This window comes from Emys orbicularis, chromosome 17 (assembly GCF_028017835.1).
Source record: "Emys orbicularis isolate rEmyOrb1 chromosome 17, rEmyOrb1.hap1, whole genome shotgun sequence".
NCBI classification, from domain to species: Eukaryota; Metazoa; Chordata; order Testudines; family Emydidae; genus Emys; species Emys orbicularis.
The window spans coordinates 1,930,333-1,954,283 of record NC_088699.1 but is presented as its reverse complement, the minus strand read 5'-3'; the positions used below and the strand labels follow the sequence as shown (position 1 = coordinate 1,954,283).

The 23,951-nt window shown below is 40.9% G+C and overlaps 1 protein-coding gene across 1 annotated transcript; it reads right to left on the bottom strand.

The window, feature by feature from the left end:
* Window positions 1-25: 25 nt before the first annotated feature.
* On the bottom strand, window positions 26-23,556 carry FOXN1 (forkhead box N1). The gene is made up of 8 exons (XM_065418550.1): window positions 23,434-23,556; window positions 21,299-21,802; window positions 17,425-17,535; window positions 11,462-11,589; window positions 9,926-10,022; window positions 4,057-4,264; window positions 2,882-3,412; window positions 26-297 (listed from the first exon to the last, which is right to left on the bottom strand). Exons 1-8 carry the CDS (start codon window positions 23,554-23,556, stop codon window positions 26-28), a joined length of 1,974 nt encoding a protein of 657 aa, XP_065274622.1.
* Window positions 23,557-23,951: the final 395 nt, after the last annotated feature.

The window sequence follows — 23,951 nt, the reverse complement described above, 5'->3', positions numbered from 1 at the left end:
TAATGTAACTGGGTTGTTTTGTGGTTCACACTAGTGCTATAGGCTTGGATCCAGAATTATTCAAGTAGGCTGTGGACACTGTATCCAGTTCCATAAAGGCAGAGTAAAGAGTAGTGAGTTGTAAGTCGGGTAAGCTGCTCTGTGGAGTGCTATTCTGGGTGGTGAGGGTATTGCTGCTGCTGTTACTATCCATCTGATAGTGAGAAGGGAAGCACTGAGAGGATATTGGGGATGTTGAAATGAGAACCAAGGGATCCACAGCCAGGCTGTCATCTTTCAGTTCTTCCCAAAGATTTCCTATAACAAAAAACAAAACCAACACACTGATGTAGTCTTCAGCTTTCGTGTGTGCGTGTGTTTGCTTTTGTTTCTTTTATGCAAGAGATACTAGTGAGTGCACTCTTGGTGCATCATGTCTACTACTGAGCGCTTGTGAGATAAAACAGACAGCAAGAACTGTTTTACATCATCAGATGACAAATTCACATTCAGCGGCATGTATACTTTCATTTAAAACTAATTTCTAGCCCATATTGTCGTGAACATGCCTTTGAAAATGTGAACTGATGAATTTTCAACTGAAAGAAGCAACAGCTTTTAAAAGTGCAAACTGCCCCCCATTCATCTCAGCAGGGTATTGATTTTTACAACTAATGATGATGCTTTCAGTATGTCTACACTTTAAGATTGGGGGTGTGATTCCTACCTTGAGGAGACATACATTAGCTCTGGTGGAACTAAGGCTTGGTCTACGCTAGCGACTTTTGTCGGTAAAACTGTCGCTCGGGGTGTGGAAAACCACATCCTTGAGCGACGATGTAGTTCTACTGACCTGTAGACAGTGTTATGCCAATGGGAGGTGGATTACCTATGCCAATGGGAGAAGCCCTCTCATTGGCTTAGGTAGCATCTTCACTGAAGTACTACAGCAGTGCAGCTGCACCACTGCAGCCTCGTATGTGTAGATAGGCCCTTAAAATCGAGTGTAGCTGCAGCCTGGCGAGTGATGGGAAGAGCTAGCGTGGGTGGAAATCCTTCCCTCAGCTCAGCGTAGACAAAACTGCAATGGGACAGACTTTCAAATAATGTTGGTGCACAATTGTGTGCTTAATCTGCACATGGAGTTACTGCAGTTATGTGGTCAAATCAAGTAACTGCATGTATGAATGGTCAAATAAGCAAACATCAGAAATGCTGCTTGTCCTAAAAGTGTACACTGCCGTTTCTCACTGAATGATGCAGAACGCAAAGGTGACACTAACTAAAAGTTAAGCTACTGCATGAGGGCCATATTCTCCGCTCACTTATTGCGGGAGACTTTCTGTGGATATGGGGGAGTATATCTCCCTAAATTTGTAACTACGGTTTATGCATCATAATGTGAAATATAATTTAGCCCTCTTCCTAGAATAAGTTTGACGTACTCCATGTAAATGAAGACTGAATTGGCCTTAAGTTTGTGAGATGTTTGACAACTTAACAAGTCCCATTTATTACTTATTAGACAGTAAACCCCAAACCCAAGGCCAGATCATTTTGTAGAATAAAAAAGGCCATAGAGTAGAGAAAGGGAAGTAATTTAAGATGGAATGGCTGAAAAACTTGTGCAACAGCAGCGCTGGTGCTTGGTGGCATCATGCCAGGGTGGTCAAAGGTACAGAGTACAGGGAACACAAATATGTGTGTACACAAAATAAGGTATTTAGAAATGGTGAGGAGCCAAGAGAGAGGAATGGACTGTTGAATTTTGTATTTGGAAATGTGCAGAATGGTGCACTTAGAAATCTATCTGTTTAGTCATCAGTAACTAATGGAGAAATCTATACGCTACAGTTTTTTTTGATCATTTGGAGATGGTCTGGCAGCTTCTGATACCATTGTTCCCCGTTGCCTTAGATCTTGTTGTCAATGGAGCTGGAACAATATTTTGCACCAGTGCCTTGCCATGATAATGATGTGCACTCAACCCTATTGGATTCACAGGCTTGCACTGTGCCTCTTCCGTTTCTACTGCTGTACTCTGTTGTATTTCCATGAGGATGTTTGGTATGCCTCTTGTCCCCTGCAGCTGGGCAAACCCTACCCTTCCTATGGCATGATCCATCAGGAGCTCTACAGCCTCTAAGCCATAGATTTTTCACCTAACTTTGGCTCTTCCACTGATTATTATTTTTGCAGTGGAAGGGTGATTTGGGCCTTGAGCACTATATCTAGTCAAAGGAAGATTTGTTTGGCTGAGAACAGGAGCTTGGATGTCTGCACTACACAATCATTTCAGCAAACTTTACCAAGTGTAGGAGGTCAGTGAAGTGATCACCCAAACATCTGTGGTAAATTGCATAAGCAGTAAATTGCTTTTTTTTAGCCAAAAACTGGAAGAGGATTATAACAATAAGGGTGAATGCAACCAAAAATTATGTACCATGCACTCAAATAAAAACATGTTTTCTTGTTCTCGTGTGATATTGTATCTGACATTCATCTAATAACTATGCGTGGGATACTTTTTACTTAGGAAATATGTGTGATGAGGTGGAGGGCTACATTTGACATATTGCATTACTGTACAGTATTTAGGGACTGCAGATTTTGCAGGGAGTAAACAGTTTTCCAAGCTCTGGTTCTAAATGATGTCTTCTCTAGGTAACATTCTCTATAAGTAATATTAAATTCTATATTGCATGAGATAATGAATCCTAGTGAACTGCTCTTCTCTGGCTGTGGAAAGGACAAGTAGCCCAAGAAAAGAACTAATGGCACTTGTCTAGTAGTTGCTTTTCCATGCATGCAAGGAGAAAAGGAGATTTCTTCTATGGTTAGGTCTTGATATCATAAGTGTGCAAATAGCAAATAAACATTTAGTGAAATATCAGGCACTTACCTTGGAGATCAAAGTCAATCAGGGAAGGGTTAAGAGCATCAATATCATTGCTCATGTCTGCTTCTTGCATGAGTGTGTCCTGCATTGTCCTGGCTGTGGAGTGCTCTGTCAACATCTTCATACCATGTATGGGAGGGGTCTGGGCTGGCAAAGGTGAGTCTTGGGTGGTGCTAGGTTGTGCTCTAAGTTCAATTTGAGTATCTGCAGAAGGGAAGATGCTCTGAGGGATACCAGGTGATTGTTGCATTAAGGTAGGTGAGATCTGAGGGAAAACCTGTGGTGATGTATAACATGGAGTTTGGTGCCCCCCAAGCAAACTTGGTAGTGGGTTCTTGGCACGTAGAGGTCCTGTTGTGTGAATAGCATGTAAATGCTGTCGGATATTAGACGACAGGGATGGCTCAGACAGAGAATGGGGCTGGACTGACATCTGTCTGGAAACTGTTGAACTTGTCACACCAGTTGGATTGCAGGACACCGTTGAAGATCTTAGTTTTTCAGCCTTATCTCCTATCAATGTGTCAAGTTCTTCTAAAAGACAAAAACAGAACAAAAATAAATTACAATTTGATGTAGGGCTGTTAATGCCTACCCAACATTGAGCTTGTGAGTCTCCCTAAGTTGCAACTGGAATTTTAGTGTTGCTCAGAAAATGAACACGAGAAGAAAATGCCAACCTTAAAACAGCAATGAGATTGGTACCTAGTGTGGAAAAACAGACCCAGGGAGTACCCATCAATCTCAAGTGAGTGTTTCATAAAGTACATTTTTTTTTATTTAAAGATGGGATAGTTGCATGCTAAATAACCCCAGTTTTATTCCTCAGTGCTTAATTCTGTCTCTTTTGTATCAAAGATTAGACAGATGTCAAGGGAGATGCATCTTTCACTGAAATGATAGGGAATACACCTCTTAGCTCTAGGGTGCCTTTTGGTCTGTAGCATTATGAATGTTTGGAAGTCTCTCAGCAAAAACAGCTGTTACTCTAGCCCTAATCCTACATTTCTGTGCTGCCACCCATTTAATAAGCAAGAGGCCTTGGACATGGATCATGTCCCCTCTCAGCACCCAAATCCTCCTCTATTGCTTGATTCTCAAAATATTTCCACAGAACCCTTCTTAGCAGCAGGCAGTGTATCACTGTTTGAGAACTAATGCACTAGCATATTACTAACCTGGCTTTGCCATACTCTTCCTCACAGCAACTGGATCTTTCCTTTTCCATTTCTGAAGCTCTTCCTGCATCTTATCAATTTTGGCCGGATTCAGTGCCCACAAACAGCCTTTCCGAGAAGAGCCACCTGACTTGTTTTCAACTTTCTCAAAGCATTTGTTCAAGGATAAGTTATGGCGTACAGAGTTCTTCCAACCGTCTGGAGCTGTCTAGAAAAACAAATTCAAACTAAGACGTGAACTGGAAGATAGATTCCCAAATATATCTCTACGGTGTCTCAAGTTCTCTGCTGAAAGGATAGCTTTGTGTATTGTTAATTAAAGTAAAGAGCTGCCAACGCACAGTGGTTTGAAAGAGAGGCTGCCCAAAGAAATTAGAGCTGGAAAAGGGCCATTAGTTCAGATCTATTCATTTCCCAAAAGGACCTTCACAAGATCGTTTCCGGCATGTATTTGTCTATGTTTTGACCAGTTTAGTTTTCAAAGATCCCAGCAATGATTCTTTCACCACTTCCCTTAAGAATTTGTTCCACGATCTTATGTAGAACTCACTGTCAGGAACATTTTTCTGATAGGAACTTTTCAAGAGTAGAAACTCATGATTACTCATTCCCATTCTCAAGCCGATTTTTTTATGAAGTGTACTTACATGATAATGTCCAGTATTTTACAATGGATGAAAAGTACTGTTGGATCCTTAATGATCACATATGGTCAGACAGAACATCTCTTTTACCCAAAAGGCCTTCCTTCTAGAAGCACAACATCCTTTCCTCATCCAAGAGATGCTCAGTGCAACTTATCATAAGTGGGGCATTGGTTCAATGCTGATTCACAGAGAATGGTGTCACATGTTGAGGGTATGTTCCAAAGCCCATAGAAGTCAATGGAAAGACCTCCATTGACTCCAGTGGGCTTTCAATTAGGCCCATAATCACTATTATCACTTCCTGCAGCACCCTCAGTTTTTCCTTTTTTTTTTGGTCTGCTGTCCTAGTACTGACCAGCTCTTGTTTATGAGATTTGCAAGTTCATAGCTCAAAACAGTAAGGCTGCATGCCAGATCAAAAGGCTGAGACCAGAATAAACCCATGACTTTTCACATGGCAGTACCTAGCACTGACAAATAAGTTTGCCCTTCATTTTGTTTAATGTTTTAAAGTGCTTTTGAAATCATATTTAGGTAGAGCTTTTGGCTGATAATAGTTGTGTTGCTTCTTCTTTTTGGATTATAAGGACAATATGCCAGAGGTTAGCAGTGATGGAAAAACATGACATTTTAAGATGCAAGGAAGTTTGTGGGACAGTCACCACGTTCCAACTAGCAATTTTTGCACAGGAGTGGCCACTGGATCATTCAATAGTGAGCTCACAAAAATCAAAAGAAGAATTAACTATACAAAGAAGGTTCATCTTTAGTCCACTTCAGAACATCTAGAAAAAATTGAAGCAAATAACCGAATGGCTACACATTATTTGGACTTCACCTGAGTGTCACAATAGACATCAAATAGGACTTAGCATGTTACTATGGGTGTAATTTTGTGTGTTAGCAAATTGTATAACTATTAGGCTGAGTCACTAGCCTTCTAGATGAGGCAAAACAGTTTCCACACCTGACTACTGTCTTTTTTTCACCTTTATTTTTAAGCCAGTTGTTAAAATTGGGAGGTTCTTAGATTGAACAATACATATAATTGCTTCAATAAAATAAGCCCCCCACCCCCGCCATTTTTATTCAAGAACTCTCTGATCAGTGAGATAAAAACCGTTCCCTCCTTGCCCTGAGGGGAAATTCTGCACTTAATCACAAAGATTCAGATAGAGTAGAAGGAAAAAACCTACAGCAGAAGCAAGATTTTCTCCATTGTATAGGCCTAGAAATGCAAAACAAGAAGAAACATTTCTATCTGACATTTATTTTACTTACAGGTATAATTTCACATACTGGATTTTTTTCATCACTGTCTATTTAGAACTGAAGTTTGAAAAGAGAAGTGGTATCAGGAATCTAAAATTTGGTTTTCCTTAGCTTTGTTGGAGGACAACTGAGTGGTATAAGGATTATTTACTGAGTGTCCTTGACACCTTAATTGAATGGGTGAGGGTGTTGGATCTTTAACAAGGGCTTCTTTTATTCCAAATATTAATTAGTGACAGAGGTTAAATAGATGTTAACAAAAACAAAAAAAACAGCGTGTTAGCCAATCTGAAAAAAATCCATTCCCCTCTTAATAGCTCAGCTTTCACTTTCTTGACTCATGTGACATCACCATTTTATTAGTTCATCAGAGTCTTCAGGGTGAGTGAGGACTTTAATTCTAATTTAAAAAAACAAGCAGAAAAATTGGGCCGTCTTTATCCACCACAAAGCAGCAAATAGGGGCAGTAGCCCAATTTTGTTCCCCTTTGCAGGTCATCTTTAAGTTGATGCCAACCAATTCCAAATATAAACAATAAAGATGTTCCCCTTACGTCCACTATCACTTGATAGTGAATGATATAGCTTTTTAAAAAGCAGAACATGAGATTTTATTTCTAGCCCTATAAATGAAAGATTATATGTCTGCCCTGTCCCTGCCTAGTAAGGATAATTAATGTTTCTGCTCAGCAGTAGAGAAAGTGGGGAGTGGCATATGCTTCCCAGAGGTTTTCAGAAAGGGTGGGGCACATGCTTTGAAATACTTTTTTGTTTTAGATGTTCCTAAAACTATTAGTAAGAGGACTGGTTCTGAAGAGTGATGCCAGGCGATGAATTGGTTCTGACATCAAGATCTCAAAGATGCTTGTCAGGGAAAATCTAACGCTTTACCCAGTTCAGTTGTCAGAATGGTCCAACAATGTGTTAATGATGCATCTTCTCTTGGTAACTGTTTTTTTAAGTTAAGACTTTTCTTGTCCAGTATTAATGAGCTTTGATCACCAAAGCTGCTGTTCTACAGTCGAAACCTGGTAACTAACTGGCTCCTGTCTCACACCAAGCAGTATGGTGGGAGGGAGTGTAGAATTTAAGAGAGGGAAAATACCTTGTGTTATGGTCCCATCAGACCACAAACTTTTCTAACCTCCAGACCACTGGCAGTATTTTTATCTCCAATTTATATATACATAAATTAGTGTTACTCTGCACAGACCCATTGATCGTGACCGCCTCTTGAAGTTTAAAGAGTTTTATGATCTTGCAAAACTCTTTCTCTTTAAATCTGGCTCTCAAGAGAAGGGAGAGGTACTTCAAAGAGCAATTCCACTTTAGCTGTATGGATTTTTTTTAGGACGTAGGAGTTGGATTGTTCTGTTTCAACTAGAAATGAGACTGTTGCATCATAGAAATTGCATTTGCTGTGGCAGTGAGTAGAAGTTAATTTGACTGGGCTTGTGTCATCTAATGTCTCCCAGCAAGATCCCGTGTGCATTTGTACTATATGGTTTCTCCCCAGCTGTAATTGCTTCCCCACCCCTTGGCTCCATGTTCTGGTAACTACTGAGTGATTTTTGATAGAAAAAAACAAAACTATTTTTGCCTGACTGCTGAGGATAACATAAAGGGAACTACTTCACAAGGATCTTGATGAAGACTTCCAAAGAGAACAAGTAGTTCATAGGGCAGTAACCTATTGTATGGTGGATGACTCTGGTAATTTTATAGATTAGATAGAGCTAGAACTGATTGCCCCAAAGTAAAAGATACAGTTCTGTCATTTTCTATGTTTATTTTAAGGATGTTTGGGATGAAATTATGGAATTTAGTTGACTATAAAACTAACGTGCAAAAAGATTCTTCTTGCAAAATGTGTGATTGTCCCAGCAGTACCCTCTGTCATTCTATTTATAGCACACTTGGATTGAGCGGAGGAGGAGAACCTCATTCTCATTGTGGTTTTTAAGTGACTTAAGTGGGGGGACACAAGGATATGAGAAAAGAACTGTTCACACTCCAAGGAGTTGATATCTTGTGGAGTCATGAATGGGAGGGAAAGGTATCAGAAATGGCACCTTCTCTCTGACTGTTACTGGAGTGGGGAATTGATACTCAAAGGCTGTAGTGGAATATATGCAGAAAAATGTGTTTAAGGAAAGGATGGATGTTTCACTGCTATTTTACACTATATCAGGAACACATTCAAAGGGCAGGAACAGGAAGAGGGATTTAGTGGAGCAAGGTTCTCCCACTCCTAAGAATTCTATGTATTTGTGTTAGCAATAGCAGCATTGGGTCTGGAACAGCTTCTTTTATTAATCTGGTGTGAAGCATAAGGCAGTGTAACTTCAGTAACTAGTGAATAAATACAGGAGTGTTTATGGTTATGTTTATAAAATGTATATTTTGATATGTTTTTAATAAACTGACTTTTTGATTTGAAATGTATTGAATTTATTCTTCTAGAAAATAATATAGTCCTCAAATAAAGATGCAATACTTGGCTTTAGATCACATAATTTGTGCATTGTGCCACGAGGCATCATAGTTTAGCATGCTATTAATTCATGTACCTGTTCATGTACCTGGTGTTAAAAATAAGGGGAAGGCGACTGTCATTTTTTTAGAGAACAAATTCAAGACTCTGAATTACTCCTTGATTTGGAGCAGCATATTTTGTCTAACTTCTAGATTCCTTGTGATCTGCCTTTAAAAAAAAAAAAAAAAAAACACTTTTCCAGGTCACTGTCATGTTGTTTAATTTCCTGTTTGTTTTTGGCCAAATAGCTGAGTCCCTTGTGACATAACAGTATAAAATAAGAGTGCACCTTGCATTAAACTCTATTATAAAGATGCTGATGGGGATTGATGGTCTTTTGTTGCTACTGCTCTGGACTAGTGCTGTGACAGCAAGTCTAATGCCAGCCCTGGCAACCCCATTAAAACGAGGTCGTGACCCACTTTGGGGTCATGATCCACAGTTTGAGAACCGCTGCGCCTATACAATACTCATTCCTTCTGCATAGCCTAGGGTAGTGTGTTGAGTACACACTAGACTCATGGACTAGGCAGAGGTTCCAAACTTTTTTTTTTTTTTTTGGCTGTATCCCCCTTCGGAGATTCATGTCCTATGCGCCCCCTTCCATCTGCCACGGAAGACAGGAGAGCGATAGCCCAGCCATCTAAACTGACAATGCTGGGGAGAGAGGGAGGCAGGGGTTGAGTTGCATGGGAAGATGCAGGGGGTGGCAGGCGCTGGGTGCCTAGGGGAGGCAGGGTGTGGGTGGGTGCTGGGTGCCTGCAGGAAATAGAGAGGCAGGGGCATCCCTGGTTCATTCCTCTCCTTTTTCCCCCATGCATACCCCGTCAGGAGCCGTTACCAGGTCCCCACCTGCCTCCCCTTCTTATCTGCTGCTCCAGTGAGACCATTTTGCAGCTGCCAGGGAGGCTCTGCCTCCTTTGCCCTGCTGCTTTCCAACGCATGAAGCTGCAGCCTACAACAAGACCCACCAGACACACACCAAATCTGGCTCCCCTGCAGTGCAGGCGCCTCAAGGCTCCCTACCTGACCCGAATTTGAGCAGAGCCCCCTCCCTGAGCACAGTGAAGTGGTGGCTACAGCCTTCTAATGGTGTCATTAGATGAGGCCTGTGGTGGCCTGCAAGATGCAGCTGACTTAGAAGTGTCCCTGCTCTGTGCTGCTTGTGGCCCCCTGATAACCTCAGCGTGTTTCCACCTCCCTCCACCCCACCTCCCCACCCCCCAGTTTGAAAACCAAAGGGCTAGGAGATGTATACTATGTCATTGGTTAGATATTGCTCTTGTATTCTAAGAAGCAAACTATCCATTTCAGTAGAATGGACCTGGTCTCTTACCCTGTGCTGACAGGCAGATCTCAAGGAAAGGGGGAAGCAGAAAGGTATTGAAAGCAATTTTTAAAATGAAGAGCTCACCTTAAAGTAAGGAAAGTGTTCCGTCATGAAATTATAAATCTCACTGACCGGGAGACTCCCTGTTTTACTGTTTTTGAGCGCCATGAAGATCAGGATGCTTTGGGAACAAAGAAGAAACAGTGACGGCAAGATTAACAGTCAGGCATGAAAATCTCTCTTCAGGAAAGTGCATGTCTGATTCTAGAATGCTCTTTCAAAAATGTAAATAAATATATAGAAAAATCATGTTTATGTGACTAGTTATATTTAAATAAAACACAAATCAATTTATTATAAAGAGGCATGATAGCTTCACATTTCAGCCTGTATTATTTGGTTTCCCGGTAATAGAAAAAAAGACAGAACTTTACAGCATGTGCAACTCATTTGTTTGATCTTCACTGTAATAAGATGAATCCCGGTGATTCCTAAAGGCTGCATGAAGCTGTTACAAGTAATTTCCTGGCTATCCGTTACGTTGTGTAAGGATTGCAGCAGTAACTGTTGCTCTACACCTAAAGGGTCTGACTTCAGTTGAGTTACATCAGTGTAAAACCAGTGTAATGAAGTGTAGGATCAGGTCCAAGGTTTTCAAACTTAGTTTGGTGGGTCTTGCCACTGCATGAATTTGTTAACACTGAGCTCAAATGCGTAGGCTGCCAAAGACCCCATGGGGAATGTCAGACTGACAATGACAAAGGGCTTAAACTTGAGGTTAACTTGTAGTAGTTTACTTTGGCAAACTGTCCTCTGGAGAAGAGTTCCCGCTAGGGTCTTTGCTATTGCGATGGCACACAGACACTGGAGATGGGCGGCAGTGTAAAGCCCTAATACAGGTTATATGGTCACCAAAGGACCTCCTGCGTGCAGGATAGCTAGATTTATTTCAGATACTCCAGGACAATGGGGACTGAGAAGACTGTGGAGGCAGCACTAGTGCCGTAGGGTTTAGTTTCACTGAAAAAGCAGATGGTACAAGAGTGGAAAAAAAGCCCACACTTTACAAGGAAAACGCTCTAACTTCATAGAAAACATTGCTTACCAGCTGTCCCTTGTGTTTCCAAAGAGAGCGAGCGAGCGTGTGTGTGTGGTGTCCAGAGAGAGAGAGAGAGAGAGAGAGTGTGTGTGTGTGTGTGTGTGTGTGTGAGACATATTTCCTGTCTTTCCCATTAATTGCCCACATTCAGCAGAAAAGAATTAGCATTATTTCATATCCTGGAAAAACCATCAGTTGCCAGGAGCCCCATATTCGTGAGAAAACAAACACATAATTTAATATTATATATTTTATATATTAAAACTAAAGAGTGTGTATGTGCGCGCGCACACATACTGCAGTTTTTTATTTACGTGCTCAAAAGTGTGTGAAATGTTTGTGAGCTCCTTTCCATATGACTTTCCCTCTATCTTTGCTCCAGAATCTAGGACATTTCATGATTCATAAGTTTCAAACAAATGGGAGCAAGCACTATGTTGCAAATTCTGTATTGGGGGCAGGCTGTGTCTAAGTAGCATGGTTCCCCTAACTTTTAGACTTGGGAAAAAACAGGTAGTTACCTGTAGGAGTAGATGGGTTTAGGAAACAGAGGCTGCTGGGATTCTTGACTCCCTTGAGGAGCGATTCTCTGGTAAGGATAGTGTGATGAGGTAATATAGGTTACAGGATAACTGCCTCCTGAGGAATACTGACAACATGATAAAAGACAAGTTAATTGATTTAAAAGCAAAAGAAGCAAGAAACTCCCAGAAACTGTCTTTATTAATAGTAGCAATAAACATATTTCTGAGGATACCTTCCACCAACCCAATATGGCACTACACAGAGAAATAAAATATTACATTAATTACTAGATTAAAAAGAAACAAAACAGCATGAAATACTTCAAACAATAAAATACACCATGAAAGACTAAAACTCTAAAATAAGACAAAAGATTAAAGCTACTAAAAAAACCTCTGGGGACAAGAAGGAATGTTTTTTAAAAGTGGAGATGAGATAAACTAAGACAGAAGCCCAATGGGGCAAATTCATTCTGCGCCATCAGAGTAAGCACAACAAAGCCTTCCTTGCTTGCTGACTAAATTTAGACATGATGATGCAACTTCTAAAGGATGAGTGGTGTCAGAGTACACATGAAAACAAATAAATCCTAAAATAAGCAAAGCATCTTCTTCTACTGGCCTGAGAAAAAAATGAGGCAATTCATTCTATCAAGTCTCTTAACAGCCTAAGAACAAGAAACAAATAGCAGCTTTGACTACATATTTTAATAAGATTTAAAGTCACCTGTATTGATTTATATTTTACGTTCAGCTTGTTTTGCATATATTTAGATAGAAACAACCTATGTACAGTAGTGTGTGTAAACTAAAAAGATGTAAGTATGATGACAATGCTAATGAATCAACCATTTGTTAGTATGTTGTGTTGAAGCAGGCTGCAGGCCCTATGAGATGTCTGGTGGGCCGTTGGTGATTTAGGATCTGAATGAGGGCTCATCACTTATATTAGAATTAAGTTGCTAGCTTTGATTTGGTAGTTTGCTCTAATAAAAATATAGGTGGTGTGAGTGAGACCAGAACCAAATTACCATATGAAAGCTACAGGAAAAGTTTATGGTGAGGAAGGAATTGGTTTACATGTCAAAACAGCAGTAAAGCTGATCCTACAAACACTAATGCTTTTACACGAGAACCTCTCATCTGATCATTAAGTTAGATATAAATGTTTTCCTACTAAAAGTTGGCCTTACTGTCTTACTGCTCTAGAAAACAAAATCTGGAAAACTGATACTACATATTTCTACTTAGGTGAACACGGTGACTAGTTTACTTCATTGCCATGATCTTATTGAACTCTTTTCCCATTGCAATTATATAATAAGTGTGCCAAAACAATCTGTTAATCACTGTACCAAAGCAGTGAATGGCCAAGTGATTGGTCAAGAGCAGCAGTTCAGAATACTTACTACTATTGACATTATGCCAATGTAGTATGAGAATGCAGGTGAAATATGGACTGATCCCATCACTTTATGATGATAGACCTGTGCAGCTGTGTCTACACCAGCTTTATCCTTAAAATATCACGATATGTAGCAAAGTTGGGAGTATTAGTTCAGATGGGGCTTTGGGTGGCAGCTTTAACAACCATATCATCTGAACCTGTTTAGAGCTAGACAAGATGGGTTTAAAAACTCTGGCTACTGGTGTTCTTTGCCCCATCTACGCTATTGCTCCTGCTGATAGAACTACATTGGTGAGAATTTTTAAGGGGGAAAAGACTATTGTAGATTGTCTTAGTTTTGCCTTAATTTAAATGCTTCACTTGCCTTCATAACAGAGGGATCCAGGCTCTTAAAACAGCAGCAGTTAAACTTCACTTTACTATAGGTCTCTTTGTTTGGCAGTTAGTAGGTTACGTTCAGGCAAGCCCCATTGATGACACTTGTGAGAGACTCTCTGCCATCTGTCATTATACTTTAAAATATATTTCTCCTCTACCTGAATTTCAGTAATATAATAATTAGGGCTGTTGATTAATTGCGGTTAACTCATGCGATTAACTCAAAAAAATTAATTGCACTGTAAAAATGATAAAAGAAATGGTATTTTTCAATTCACCTCATACAAGTACTGTGGTGCAATCTCTTTATCGTGGAGGTGCTATTTATAAATGTAGATTTTATTTTTGAGATTTGAACTCTGTGCCAATCCAAGCTTTGTAAATAATTGAATCAATGGCCGTCCCATTTTGATTATATCTTTTGCTGTAACAAAATTACGCAAATTGGAGATGGAGAAAACAAACTGTGCAGTACATGCAGGAGTATTCTCAATTGCACACCTTTTAATGCTTTATCCCGCCTCCTTTCAAAAGTCCCATGCCATGAGGTTTTAACTGCTTTCCTTGGGAGATTATTCGATAGTTTTGACAGCTTTCACTGTCAGGAAATTTTTCTTAATATTTAGCTTATATTTCTCTTTTCTTAATTTTACCCTATCATTACTAATTAATATCTCATTGGACCAATAATTACCCTTGCTCCTTGTTTACACACTTCAAATATTTGCCAATAGGTATCATGTCCCCTCAAGCTATACTTTTAATGGTTCAATTCCTCCAGTTTCCTAGTAACTTTAGTTGCTTTTCTCTGAATTTCCTCCTGTTTGCCAGTATCTTTTTCGTTCTGAGCTGCTCAGAACTGAATGCAGTATTCCAGGTGCAATCACGCCAGAACCATATAGAGAAACCTACTGAAAATATTAACTTGTTTGCAACAGTGACAAACAAAAGTGAAAGAAACAGGACATGGAGAACTTCTCCACTTTTCTATATCCTGCTCCAGTAACATACATACTGGGCAAAGATGCAGCCCTCGGAACTACCATAAGTTACATCTCCAAAGGCTGTCTGACTTGTCCTCCTGGGTTCAAAGTTATTACCAGGGTAGAGAACTGGGTGTTTATACAGTAATTTTGATTTTATTGGTTTCAGTGGCTCTTTGGAAGGAAAGGAGATGGAGATGGAAATGACTGTGATGTCATTACCAGAGGCAAGAACTGGGTGTTTTAAAGATTATTTCTGTTTTATTGGTTTCATTGCTCCTTCTTAAGGGACTGGAGGCTGGGGAAGGGTCTGGTATGATGGGCTTGTACTGCTTATGACATGGCATAACTGGCATGAAAGGTGTCCATGTTTTATGGTGGGTGGGTGACGTCAGTAAGTGCTGCGTGTCTGCTATTACTTTCAGGTCCATAAGAAGGTGTTTCCTTATGACTCATTTTCTATCTTGTGCCCATTAAAGGGGAAGGGGAGACCATTTTAAATTACTGGCAGAATTAATGAGGGAGCTGACCTCTCACCTCTATATTGAGATGTGAGGCAGGACTTGGACAGCCCTCTGTCTGGCTAAAAGCCCCATTTGCTTGTGTTTCATTTTTATTAAGCCAAATTGCTCTGCTCCAGTTGAGGTTTGCAGGGCAAAGCTTTGGTGGTGGTTCTGCTCTGCTGAAGACTGACAGCATTCCATTACAATACTTACTATTTCTCCCAAACTTTGTATCATTTGCAGCACTTACACCTTGGTGTCTGGTGCTGGACAGTAATTCTACACCTCTTGCAGCCTCGGCTACTCATGCCTGTCATTTTCATCTTTGGGCGCTAGCATATATTGCCATTACCTTTATCATATTAATATAAAAAGAACAAATGCTGAAAATTATAATAGCAACTAGCTACATGTGAGAGGTTTGTCACAGTGCCAGCCTACAGGTGGATGGAGACTTCCTTTCATGTAGTGCTTGTTGTGTCTTGCCCAGCTACTCCCTTCTTGTCTTGCTCAGCTACTCCCTTCTGTGTTTCAGAGGTTACACTGTAGGTTTTTTTTAATCTAGTTAATGCCAACATGTAGTAACAATATTGGCATCAAGTCACACATCTGCCTTCATAGGGAATAAAGAACATGAAAAGAATGTGCAGATTAATTAGCAGCCAAAATGGTATTTCTGCTAAAGTTACATGCAGTGTATGGCTGTATATTTATATGATGTGGAGGCAGAATGGTGCCATGACAGCAGGCTGAAATCTGAGTTTACTGTCTGTAGAGCTGCTTCATAGTTGCTTTCATTGTAAGTCTGGTTTTGGACTCACTCCTCTCAGATCCACAAAAACGGAAAGTTCACTTCAACACTGGTAGATTCGGATGGTGCAATTTTTCTACTAAATTTGAGGTTAATCTGGCAAAGGTCTCATGAATTATGAACCCAAAAAAGAGCTGTTCATGAGAATTAAAAAAATAATGTAATGCTTTTTTTGCCACTTTATAGCTTAAAAAAAGAAGTCACATAGAGAAATTATGATTCGCTGAACTCTTCAGGTTGAAACGAGTTCTGAGAACCAAAGAGAAAATTATTTTAAAAGTTAAGATTTAAAATTGTAATATCAACCTAGCTTGTTGGGAACTAAGAAGCTAATTTTGGCTAGTTGGTGGCTCCAATGAGACATAGCAGCATGCCAGGGAGTGACATTGTGCCCTAGCCAGGTTTCTTATACATAGCCTGGGTAGAAGGAAAACCTATTCTCTCTGACATCTGCCCCAAGGCTTCTGTTCTCCCAAATCCACCCTGGATATATTTAGCTCCTGCACACTTCCTAAGGTCTGTTGGAAGGGTATTCAGCTCCTGCACACTGTAGGATGTCTGCATGGTGTGGGAGTTGCGGGCTGCAGAGAACAGGAGTCTTGGGGAGGGGTGGGGAAAAGATATGGTGGGCATTGCCCCAGTCCTGTGGACCCCCAGAGGTCTGTAGGAGAGGACAAGCCTCCACATTGTTAATTAATAGAATTTCGGTAGTGCCCAGAGACCCCAGCAGAACTAGGGCCCCATTGTGCAGGGTGTTGTACAAACACGTAGTAAATGACAGTCTCTGTCCTGAAGAGCTTATAATCTAATTAACTACAAAGGGTAATAGGTAGGTACAGAACATAATGGAGGGAGTGGAGGCAGAGGGAAGACAAGGGTAATAGTAATAGGAACACATGGTTTCATAGATTTGCTATCTGCAAGCCTGTGTACCTCAGGAGGCTCACTAAACCCTCTCCCCACCTGAGCCTTAGGAATCTCACAGGTGCCATCCCTGACCCACCTCCTACACACCTTAATAGGTTTGTTCCTTCCCACGGAGCCTGCCAAGGAGTGCTGATGCACTGATGAACTTCCCAAGGCTTGTGAGGATGTGGCTGGGGTGGGGACGCCCATAGCCCCTCTTATGTTTTATGGGGGTGTGGGACACTCCCCAAGAACATGCTAAGGCAGGGCTTATAGGGGTCAGTGGATCATGAGCTTCCTAATGCCTATGTCAGGGGGCCATGAGCCTCCCGAGAACTGCTGTGGGTGTTCAGAGTGCGAAGTCTCACAGTGGCTAGAAGTTCAGAAGACCCCCAAGGAATCATCTAAGGTTCTCCAGGAGTTTGTGCACTTACTCAAGGGGTGTCCTACATCTATGCACCTCCTAAAATCTGCAGGAGGTAGGCTCCCCTTCTGCAGATCTTAGGAGGTGTACACTATCATAGTGAGAAAGCTGCAAAATAAATGGTTTATGGCAATCAAGTACAGATAAGGTGATTTGTAGCTATAGCAGCACTTGGCTGTTTAAAGCTGTGTGGACTACCCAGATTTTTAAAATATTTTTTTATGTGTATTTTTGTTTGAATGTAAAATCTTTTAACTTGTTAACAGAACCAGTTTTCTCTAGGAGTCATTATAAGAGAATAAATAAGCAATACCAAAACATTTTTATAGGTTGTTTTTTCTGTGTTTAAAACGTTTAAAATTCATTTATCTCTATTTCTCCTTGACAGTTTTTTCATAAGCAACATGAGACTGTTCATGTAGGAACTTCCCAGCAAGTGCAGAATTAGTTGATACTGTTCACCCAGTTTTTGTGTTTTATAGTCAGTCACCAGACCAGTATATTGTAGGACATTCAATTAATTCAGTTGTCCACACATTGCACATACCTGGTGAAATGGGTGTGAGGGACAGTACATTTGCTGCACTGGAGTTTGGTAACAGTACAGACTGGGCTGCCCTTCCAGTGGAGGCGTCTTAAGCTTGACCTCTGAATCCCGCTGAAATATATTCAGATAAGGAGTTATTACAGAAAACGACAGACGTGTAACTACATCGAGCCTTTCAGTTACTGCCTCCTGTTTGCCTTTGGATGTTTTCTCTGCCCTTCTTGGACTTATTTCTCCTCAAACGAGAAGTATTAACAGGAATGTATTTCATCTGCTGGAGCTGTTAGAAGGCACATCCTCTTACTGATTTTTGTACAGTTGCTATTTAGAAAGAAAGGGGCTGTTGTTAAAATCCTCTAACACAAATATGAAAAATCCAGAAAATGATCATTTCTGTTTGTCCTTTTTTCTTCACCGACCAGAATAACCTGCACTCCTTAGCTCTTTCTGCCTTTCTCTCACTCCTTTAGGCTGTCAATAGAAGGAATGCACAAAGCTGGAGGGAGAGTTGAGAATCAAAATATATGGAGAAACAGGTTGCAGAGGAAAGTCAAACTAGACTGACTGCATCAGCTAGCTTGATTGCTATAGAAAATCCAGTTGTAGAATAGGAGCCATCTCTAAAACTGCCAAGAAAGGCAGATAGGTTGGTCAGGCTTTAGCAGCATAGGCCTCTCCCCTGCTGCCCATCTCTCTGTCTAGGATTCCACACACTTAGTGTGCTGCCAGAGTCCTACAGACTTGCCTCAGGGATGCTGACGTGGTTAGAATATTCAAAATCCTTGGCTATCCTTCCAGGAGTAACAACAGATAACAAGATATGTTTCACTCTATATGCATCCGAAGAAGTGGGTTGTAGCCCACGAAAGCTTATGCTCTAATAAATTTGTTAGTCTCTAAGGTGCCACAAGTACTCCTGTTATTTTTGCGGATACAGACTAACACGGCTGCTACTCTGAAACAGATAACAAGCAAAATCCAGTACTAGTGAAGAGAACAGAGAGCAGCAATACATTTAGGGAGATTACCTCAGAAAAAGAGAGAAGCTCAACCTCAATTTTCCTTTCAATTATACTGTTATGTTATAAAGACTGATGGACAGATTTGATCAATAGCTTAAACACATAATATGTGAGTAAGTGGGATAATTTCTAATAACCACAGAGCTGGCATTCTTTAAATGATCCTGGCAACTTGATTAAGATTTGAGCTCCCTACCAACCGATGCAAACTGGCAGGGCAACCTCAGTGTTCTAAATATCTTCTTTTAAATCTGCTACATCCCTTTAAAAATAATCACTGATATTTTTGTGTTATATATCAAAAAGTGTGTGTTCTCCTACTGCCTTTGCAGTGTCTTTTAACCACTTAGGACTATTCGAAGGAATGCATATACAGTAGAACTTCAGAGTTACGAGCACCTCGGGAATGGAGGTTGTTTGTAACTCTGAACTAAATGTTATGGTTGTTCTTTCAAAAGTTTACAACTGAACATTGACTTAATACAGCTTTGAAACTTTACTATGCAGAAGAGAAATGCTGCTTTTAACCATCTTAATTTAAATGAAACAAGCACAGAAACAGTTTCCATAACTTGTCAATTTTTTTAAACTTTCCATTTATTTTTAGTAGTTTATGTTTAACAGTACTGTATTGTATTTACTCTTTTTTTTTTTTTAAAATAACAGGAGTACTTGTGGCACCTTAGAGACTAACAAATTTGTTAGTCTCTAAGGTGCCACAAGTACTCCTGTTATTTTTGCGGATACAGACTAACACGGCTGCTACTCTGAAACCTTTTTTTTTTTTGTCTCTGCTGCCACCTGATTGTATACTTCCAGTTCCAAATGAGGTATGTAGTTGACCAGTCAGTTCGTAACTCTGTTGTTCATAACTCTGATGTTCTACTGTAGTGTTTAAGTGATAAAAGGGAACTACATTTTTGCTTCAGCAGCATCAGAGGAATAGCCAGACTGAGAACAAGTATGGAAATGTAATTTTCAAGTTTACAAGATAGAACTGCAAATTAAAAACAATCAAAATTCATTATTAAAAGGTCACATGCACATCTTATTTTCACCAGCATATTCAGGTAAGTCAGAAACAATATGAATCTGAGAAAATATTGGGAGTAGAACCCCCTGCCCCTGAACTCCTGAGGAACCTCCTCTATTGCCCCCAGCATGAGGAGCGATTGCACCTCCTGTAGCAGGAGTTGCTCGTGAGAGGGGTCCCTAAAGCGGGACGGGGAAGGTGGGCGGGCACAAAATTGGATAGAATATCCCACCCCCTACCATGCTCAGGACCCAGCAATCTGAAGTAATCTGGGCCCAGGCACAGTAGAAGTGGGACAGATGATTCACAAAGGGAGGGCAAGGATCCAGGATTTGGGCTGGTGCTCTGTCCCCAGGTGCACCATCAAAAGTTCGGCTTCGAGCTGAGGGGCTGCTTGGAGGAGATTTGACCCTGGCCGGGGATTGTGAACGGTGCCGCATTGATGAGCCAGCTTTCCACGTAGGGGAGTAGTGCCGATGCTCCTTATGCGAGTCCTTCCTCGGTGCTGAGATGTCCCGCACCGAGGCCAGGGCGCTGTGCACCGAGGCTGCTGAGGCTGGCTTTTGAGCCGGTTGGGGCGGGAGAGCAGACTCCATCAAGAGGAGCTTGATAGTCTCTCTCCCTCTTAGTTCTGGGCTTGAAGCCTCTGCAGATGGTGCACTTGTCTTGCAAAGGACCCTTTCCCAGGCACTTTAGACAAGCAGCGTGCGGATCCCCTCTGGGCACAGGCTTACTGCACCTATCGCAGAGCTTGAACCCCTGGGGCCACGGCATGCCCCGGTGACGGGGAAAATATCGGGGGGAACCCCCCAACTTAAACGTGCTAACTAATAAAACTGACTAACGATCTAGTGAAAAATAATAACTATATACACGGAAAAACGCTAAGAAACACTGGCAAAGCAAGAAACCAGTTGCTCCAATGACTGTCAGTGGCAGTAAGAAGGAACTGAGCAGGCAGCGGGTGGGCAGGGACCTATATACACCGCCACAAAGGCACCACTCCAGAGAGCTCCACAGCCCACCGGATGGGTAAAACCTTCCGACGACCATGCATGTGGCGCGCACACACGTATTGGAATGGACATAAGCAACACATCCCGAAGAACAACAGTTACGAAAGGTAGGTAACCGTCTTTTCATTGTCACTAGGGTTCTGCCTTAAAACTTTCTTTTTCTGATGAACCATGGAAGAAATGGAGATAGGAAACCTGCTCTTAATTGAAATAATGGATTTCAAAGAGTTGCAATTTAAAGGAGTTTACAGACTTTATACCTTTCCTTATATTTACTCTTTTATCAATCTCAAAGCAAGTAAAACATGCAGGAAATATAAAGAGCCCAAACCTCCTTATAGTAATATGATCTTAGATTGTCCTGAAGCTCGTTTATTGCTGCCTATAGTATTGAAATGAAACATTACAATTTGTGAACATGCCTTCTGAATGCCATATAGCAGTACAATTTTCCATGTTAGCATGCCAACTAAATGGGAACCACCACTCAGTTTGGTCTACCTGAATCTTAGTTGTCAGGAAAGTTGAATATTTCAGCTCCACATATTGGGTTTATAGGGAAATCATTTCTATGGACTTCTGAGAATTAACTTTAATTGAGGAAAGGGAGTTGCATGGGGAACTGCAACAAAAGTAGTAGATATGAACTCTGGCGAGAGTTCATAACAGTTATGAGAGTTATGAACTCTCGCCTGCAACCTTGAAAGACTAATTCTTGGTACCGTTATGCCATGGATAACAGGAATTATTTCCAAAAGTAGTTGAGGACCCTGATGATAGCCCTCTGTAGTATGATAACTCACCATGACTTGGGAACTCTGATCTTGGCCTGTGAGGTTGTATTGGAGATTGTTGCACCATGTTGGTTCTGTGGAAATGTTCTGAATATGTGTGGGAAAGGACTCTGACTCTCCAGTGCCTGTAGATCCTGGTAGCTCTTCAAAACCCTCAACGCTTCTTGCATTTTTGAAGGAATTACTATCCAGTGTGAGGGCTGGATGAGTTTCTTGGAAGACATCTTCACTGAACTCCCTCTTATAAGGATGGAAGGGGTTCCTGTTGCTCTTGAGGAACCTGCCATAGTTTCCTGCAGTGCTTTCCTCATAGCTATACCTTCTGAATTTCTCAGCGTTGGGAGAGACTTTAAATTTGCACTTGCCAGAGTGAATTCCTTGGTTGGCAGGAAATCTCCCATGGATTTGATCCTGGGTTGGAGAAGAGGGGCTTGGGCTGTGAGAAGATTCTGAACTCTTTCTTTCTGTCCTGCTGTCTGGATCATACGACTGGCAACTGAAACTGGGATTATCCTGCAAGGCAAAATTTACATACATTTAAAGACCATTGAACTCCAAGAGCTGATACTTTCAATATACAGTGAACACTGGGCTACAGAAGCATATTCAGGGAAGGACTTGCAGATTCAGAAAGATCCTTCAGGGAAATCTGCATGAAAATACAGTGTTCCCTGCAGAGAGAGGGACCTTGAAGAACTTGCAGGATGTCATAAAAAACCTGTAATGTTTCAGTGATCACTAATCTACATAAGAACTTGTTTGTCAAGAGTCCTAGTTTTTAATTTTCTAAATACACGTCCAATTTGAATGGATTAGGCGCACTACACCCATTGCTGCTGTGACAATCAAAGGTATTAATTTAGTTCAGTAAGCTACTGTTGTGAGATGTTAAGGGGAAGCTGATGTATCCTGATGTGTGATGCCAATTTGAGCATTTCTTGCAACTAAACATCAGCAGTCAGTCCTAATCTGGTTTTCACAGAGAAATTCTGTTCATTCAGAGATTTATCCAAAAAGCAAATCCAACTCCGGGCCATTTTTGGCTTGATGTATGAATGAAAACCAATTGTAATATTCTTTTATAACTGTCCTTCCCTTTTCATTCTTCAATCAAGCGAAACATGTCTGCAGGTAGGCCATTTTTGTTTCACCAAGAAGTATAATAAAATCATAGAGGTGCCAAGCTGTTTGGACAACTATACTGTTAATCCACCACCTGGAATTTTCATGATGGAATCATGATATTTGCTTTCACTGTTGTTGAATGCAATGTACCAAACCAGGTGGTGGACACAGACATGCCAAAATCATCAGCTATAACATTACAGCATTCTTTTTTTAGCAAGCTGACAGGTTGAATATGTGAGCAGTAACAGTCAGAGAATTTCTTTCATTTCATGACTTAAAGTCACAACCAAGTCTGAAGCAAGCACTTGGTGATATCCTCCATTGGCAGGGGATGGACAAGATGGGTTTATCCTTTGAATCTCTAATTTCTATGGTTCAGTAAAGAAACAGTATAAAAATAATTTCAAAAACACCACCAGTTGTAAAATAACTATGATTCCTATTAGAGGTAAGTTGCCTGTTTTTGTACCTGAGTACTGAGACTCCAGTAGAAGAGTTACCATAGGGCTTACAATTCAGCACCATGTGTAAGCTTTTGACACTTCAAAAATATAATTTAAATGTTTGCTCTTGTACACCAATTCGGCATTCTTGGTACCTTCTGTAAAAAGCAACAGAGGGTCCTGTGGCACCTTTAAGACTAACAGAAGTATTGGGAGCATAAGCTTTCGTGGGTAAGAACCTCACTTCTTCAGATGCAAGTAATGGAAATTTCCAGAGGCAGGAAATTACTTGCATCTGAAGAAGTGAGGTTCTTACCCACGAAAGCTTATGCTCCCAATACTTCTGTTAGTCTTAAAGGTGCCACAGGACCCTCTGTTGCTTTTTACAGATTCAGACTAACACGGCTACCCCTCTGATACTTGGTACCTTCTGTTACCATAAAGATTTCTGAATTTATTCTTGTGTTATTTCTTTGGCTGGACAAATCTGAGTCCCAGTATACCAACTGTTAAGCACTGTAGCTGGGCTTGTCCTTGTTGAAAAGGAGAAAAAAGATTGCATGTCTTACTCACAGTTTGCTGAGCTGGGGAGCTTGGGTCCCCTTGTGTCTGCATGAGGTTGTCTTGTTGGTCACTCTCCAGAGTGTCCGAAGAAGAGAACTTAATATTAGGTTGATCTTCAAGCAATGAAACCATTACCAAGTCCCAGCCAGGTAGAAATCCTGTTGTAATGGAACCAAACCACAATGAATATCAGTGTATATCTGCTTTTAAAAAGCTGTCTACTGTAAACGGACAGCCTTTCTTGTCACAAACAAAGCTCTTGGGCTTCACCATTTGCATACCTGCCTGACCAGTGTTCCTCTCCCTCAGATTGTGAGTATTTCTAAAATTGGAATTGTGAACTAAATCATCTGATTCTCTGGGGAAGATTCCGACTGCAGATATCCAGTCTAGTCACCCTGTCCACCCAAAACTCTACAGAATTACCAGCACACTGGCATTTTCCCATTACTTTCTGCATAGGGAGAGGTGTTATACAGGTGTATCTACAGTGCTCTGATGAGAGGTGTGATAGCCACGCTGGTTTA

Bases quoted from the DNA above. Each gene is read 5' to 3' on its own strand.
- FOXN1 (XM_065418550.1), bottom strand. From the start codon at position 23,556: ATGGTTTCATTGCTTGAAGATCAACCTAATATTAAGTTCTCTTCTTCG. The intron at 3,413-4,056 runs GTTAGTAATATG...TTTGTCTTTTAG, and splicing joins GAAGAGTATGGCAAAGCCAG to AAGAACTTGACACATTGATA. The intron at 298-2,881 runs GTAAGTGCCTGA...TTTTTGTTATAG, and splicing joins GATTGACTTTGATCTCCAAG to GAAATCTTTGGGAAGAACTG.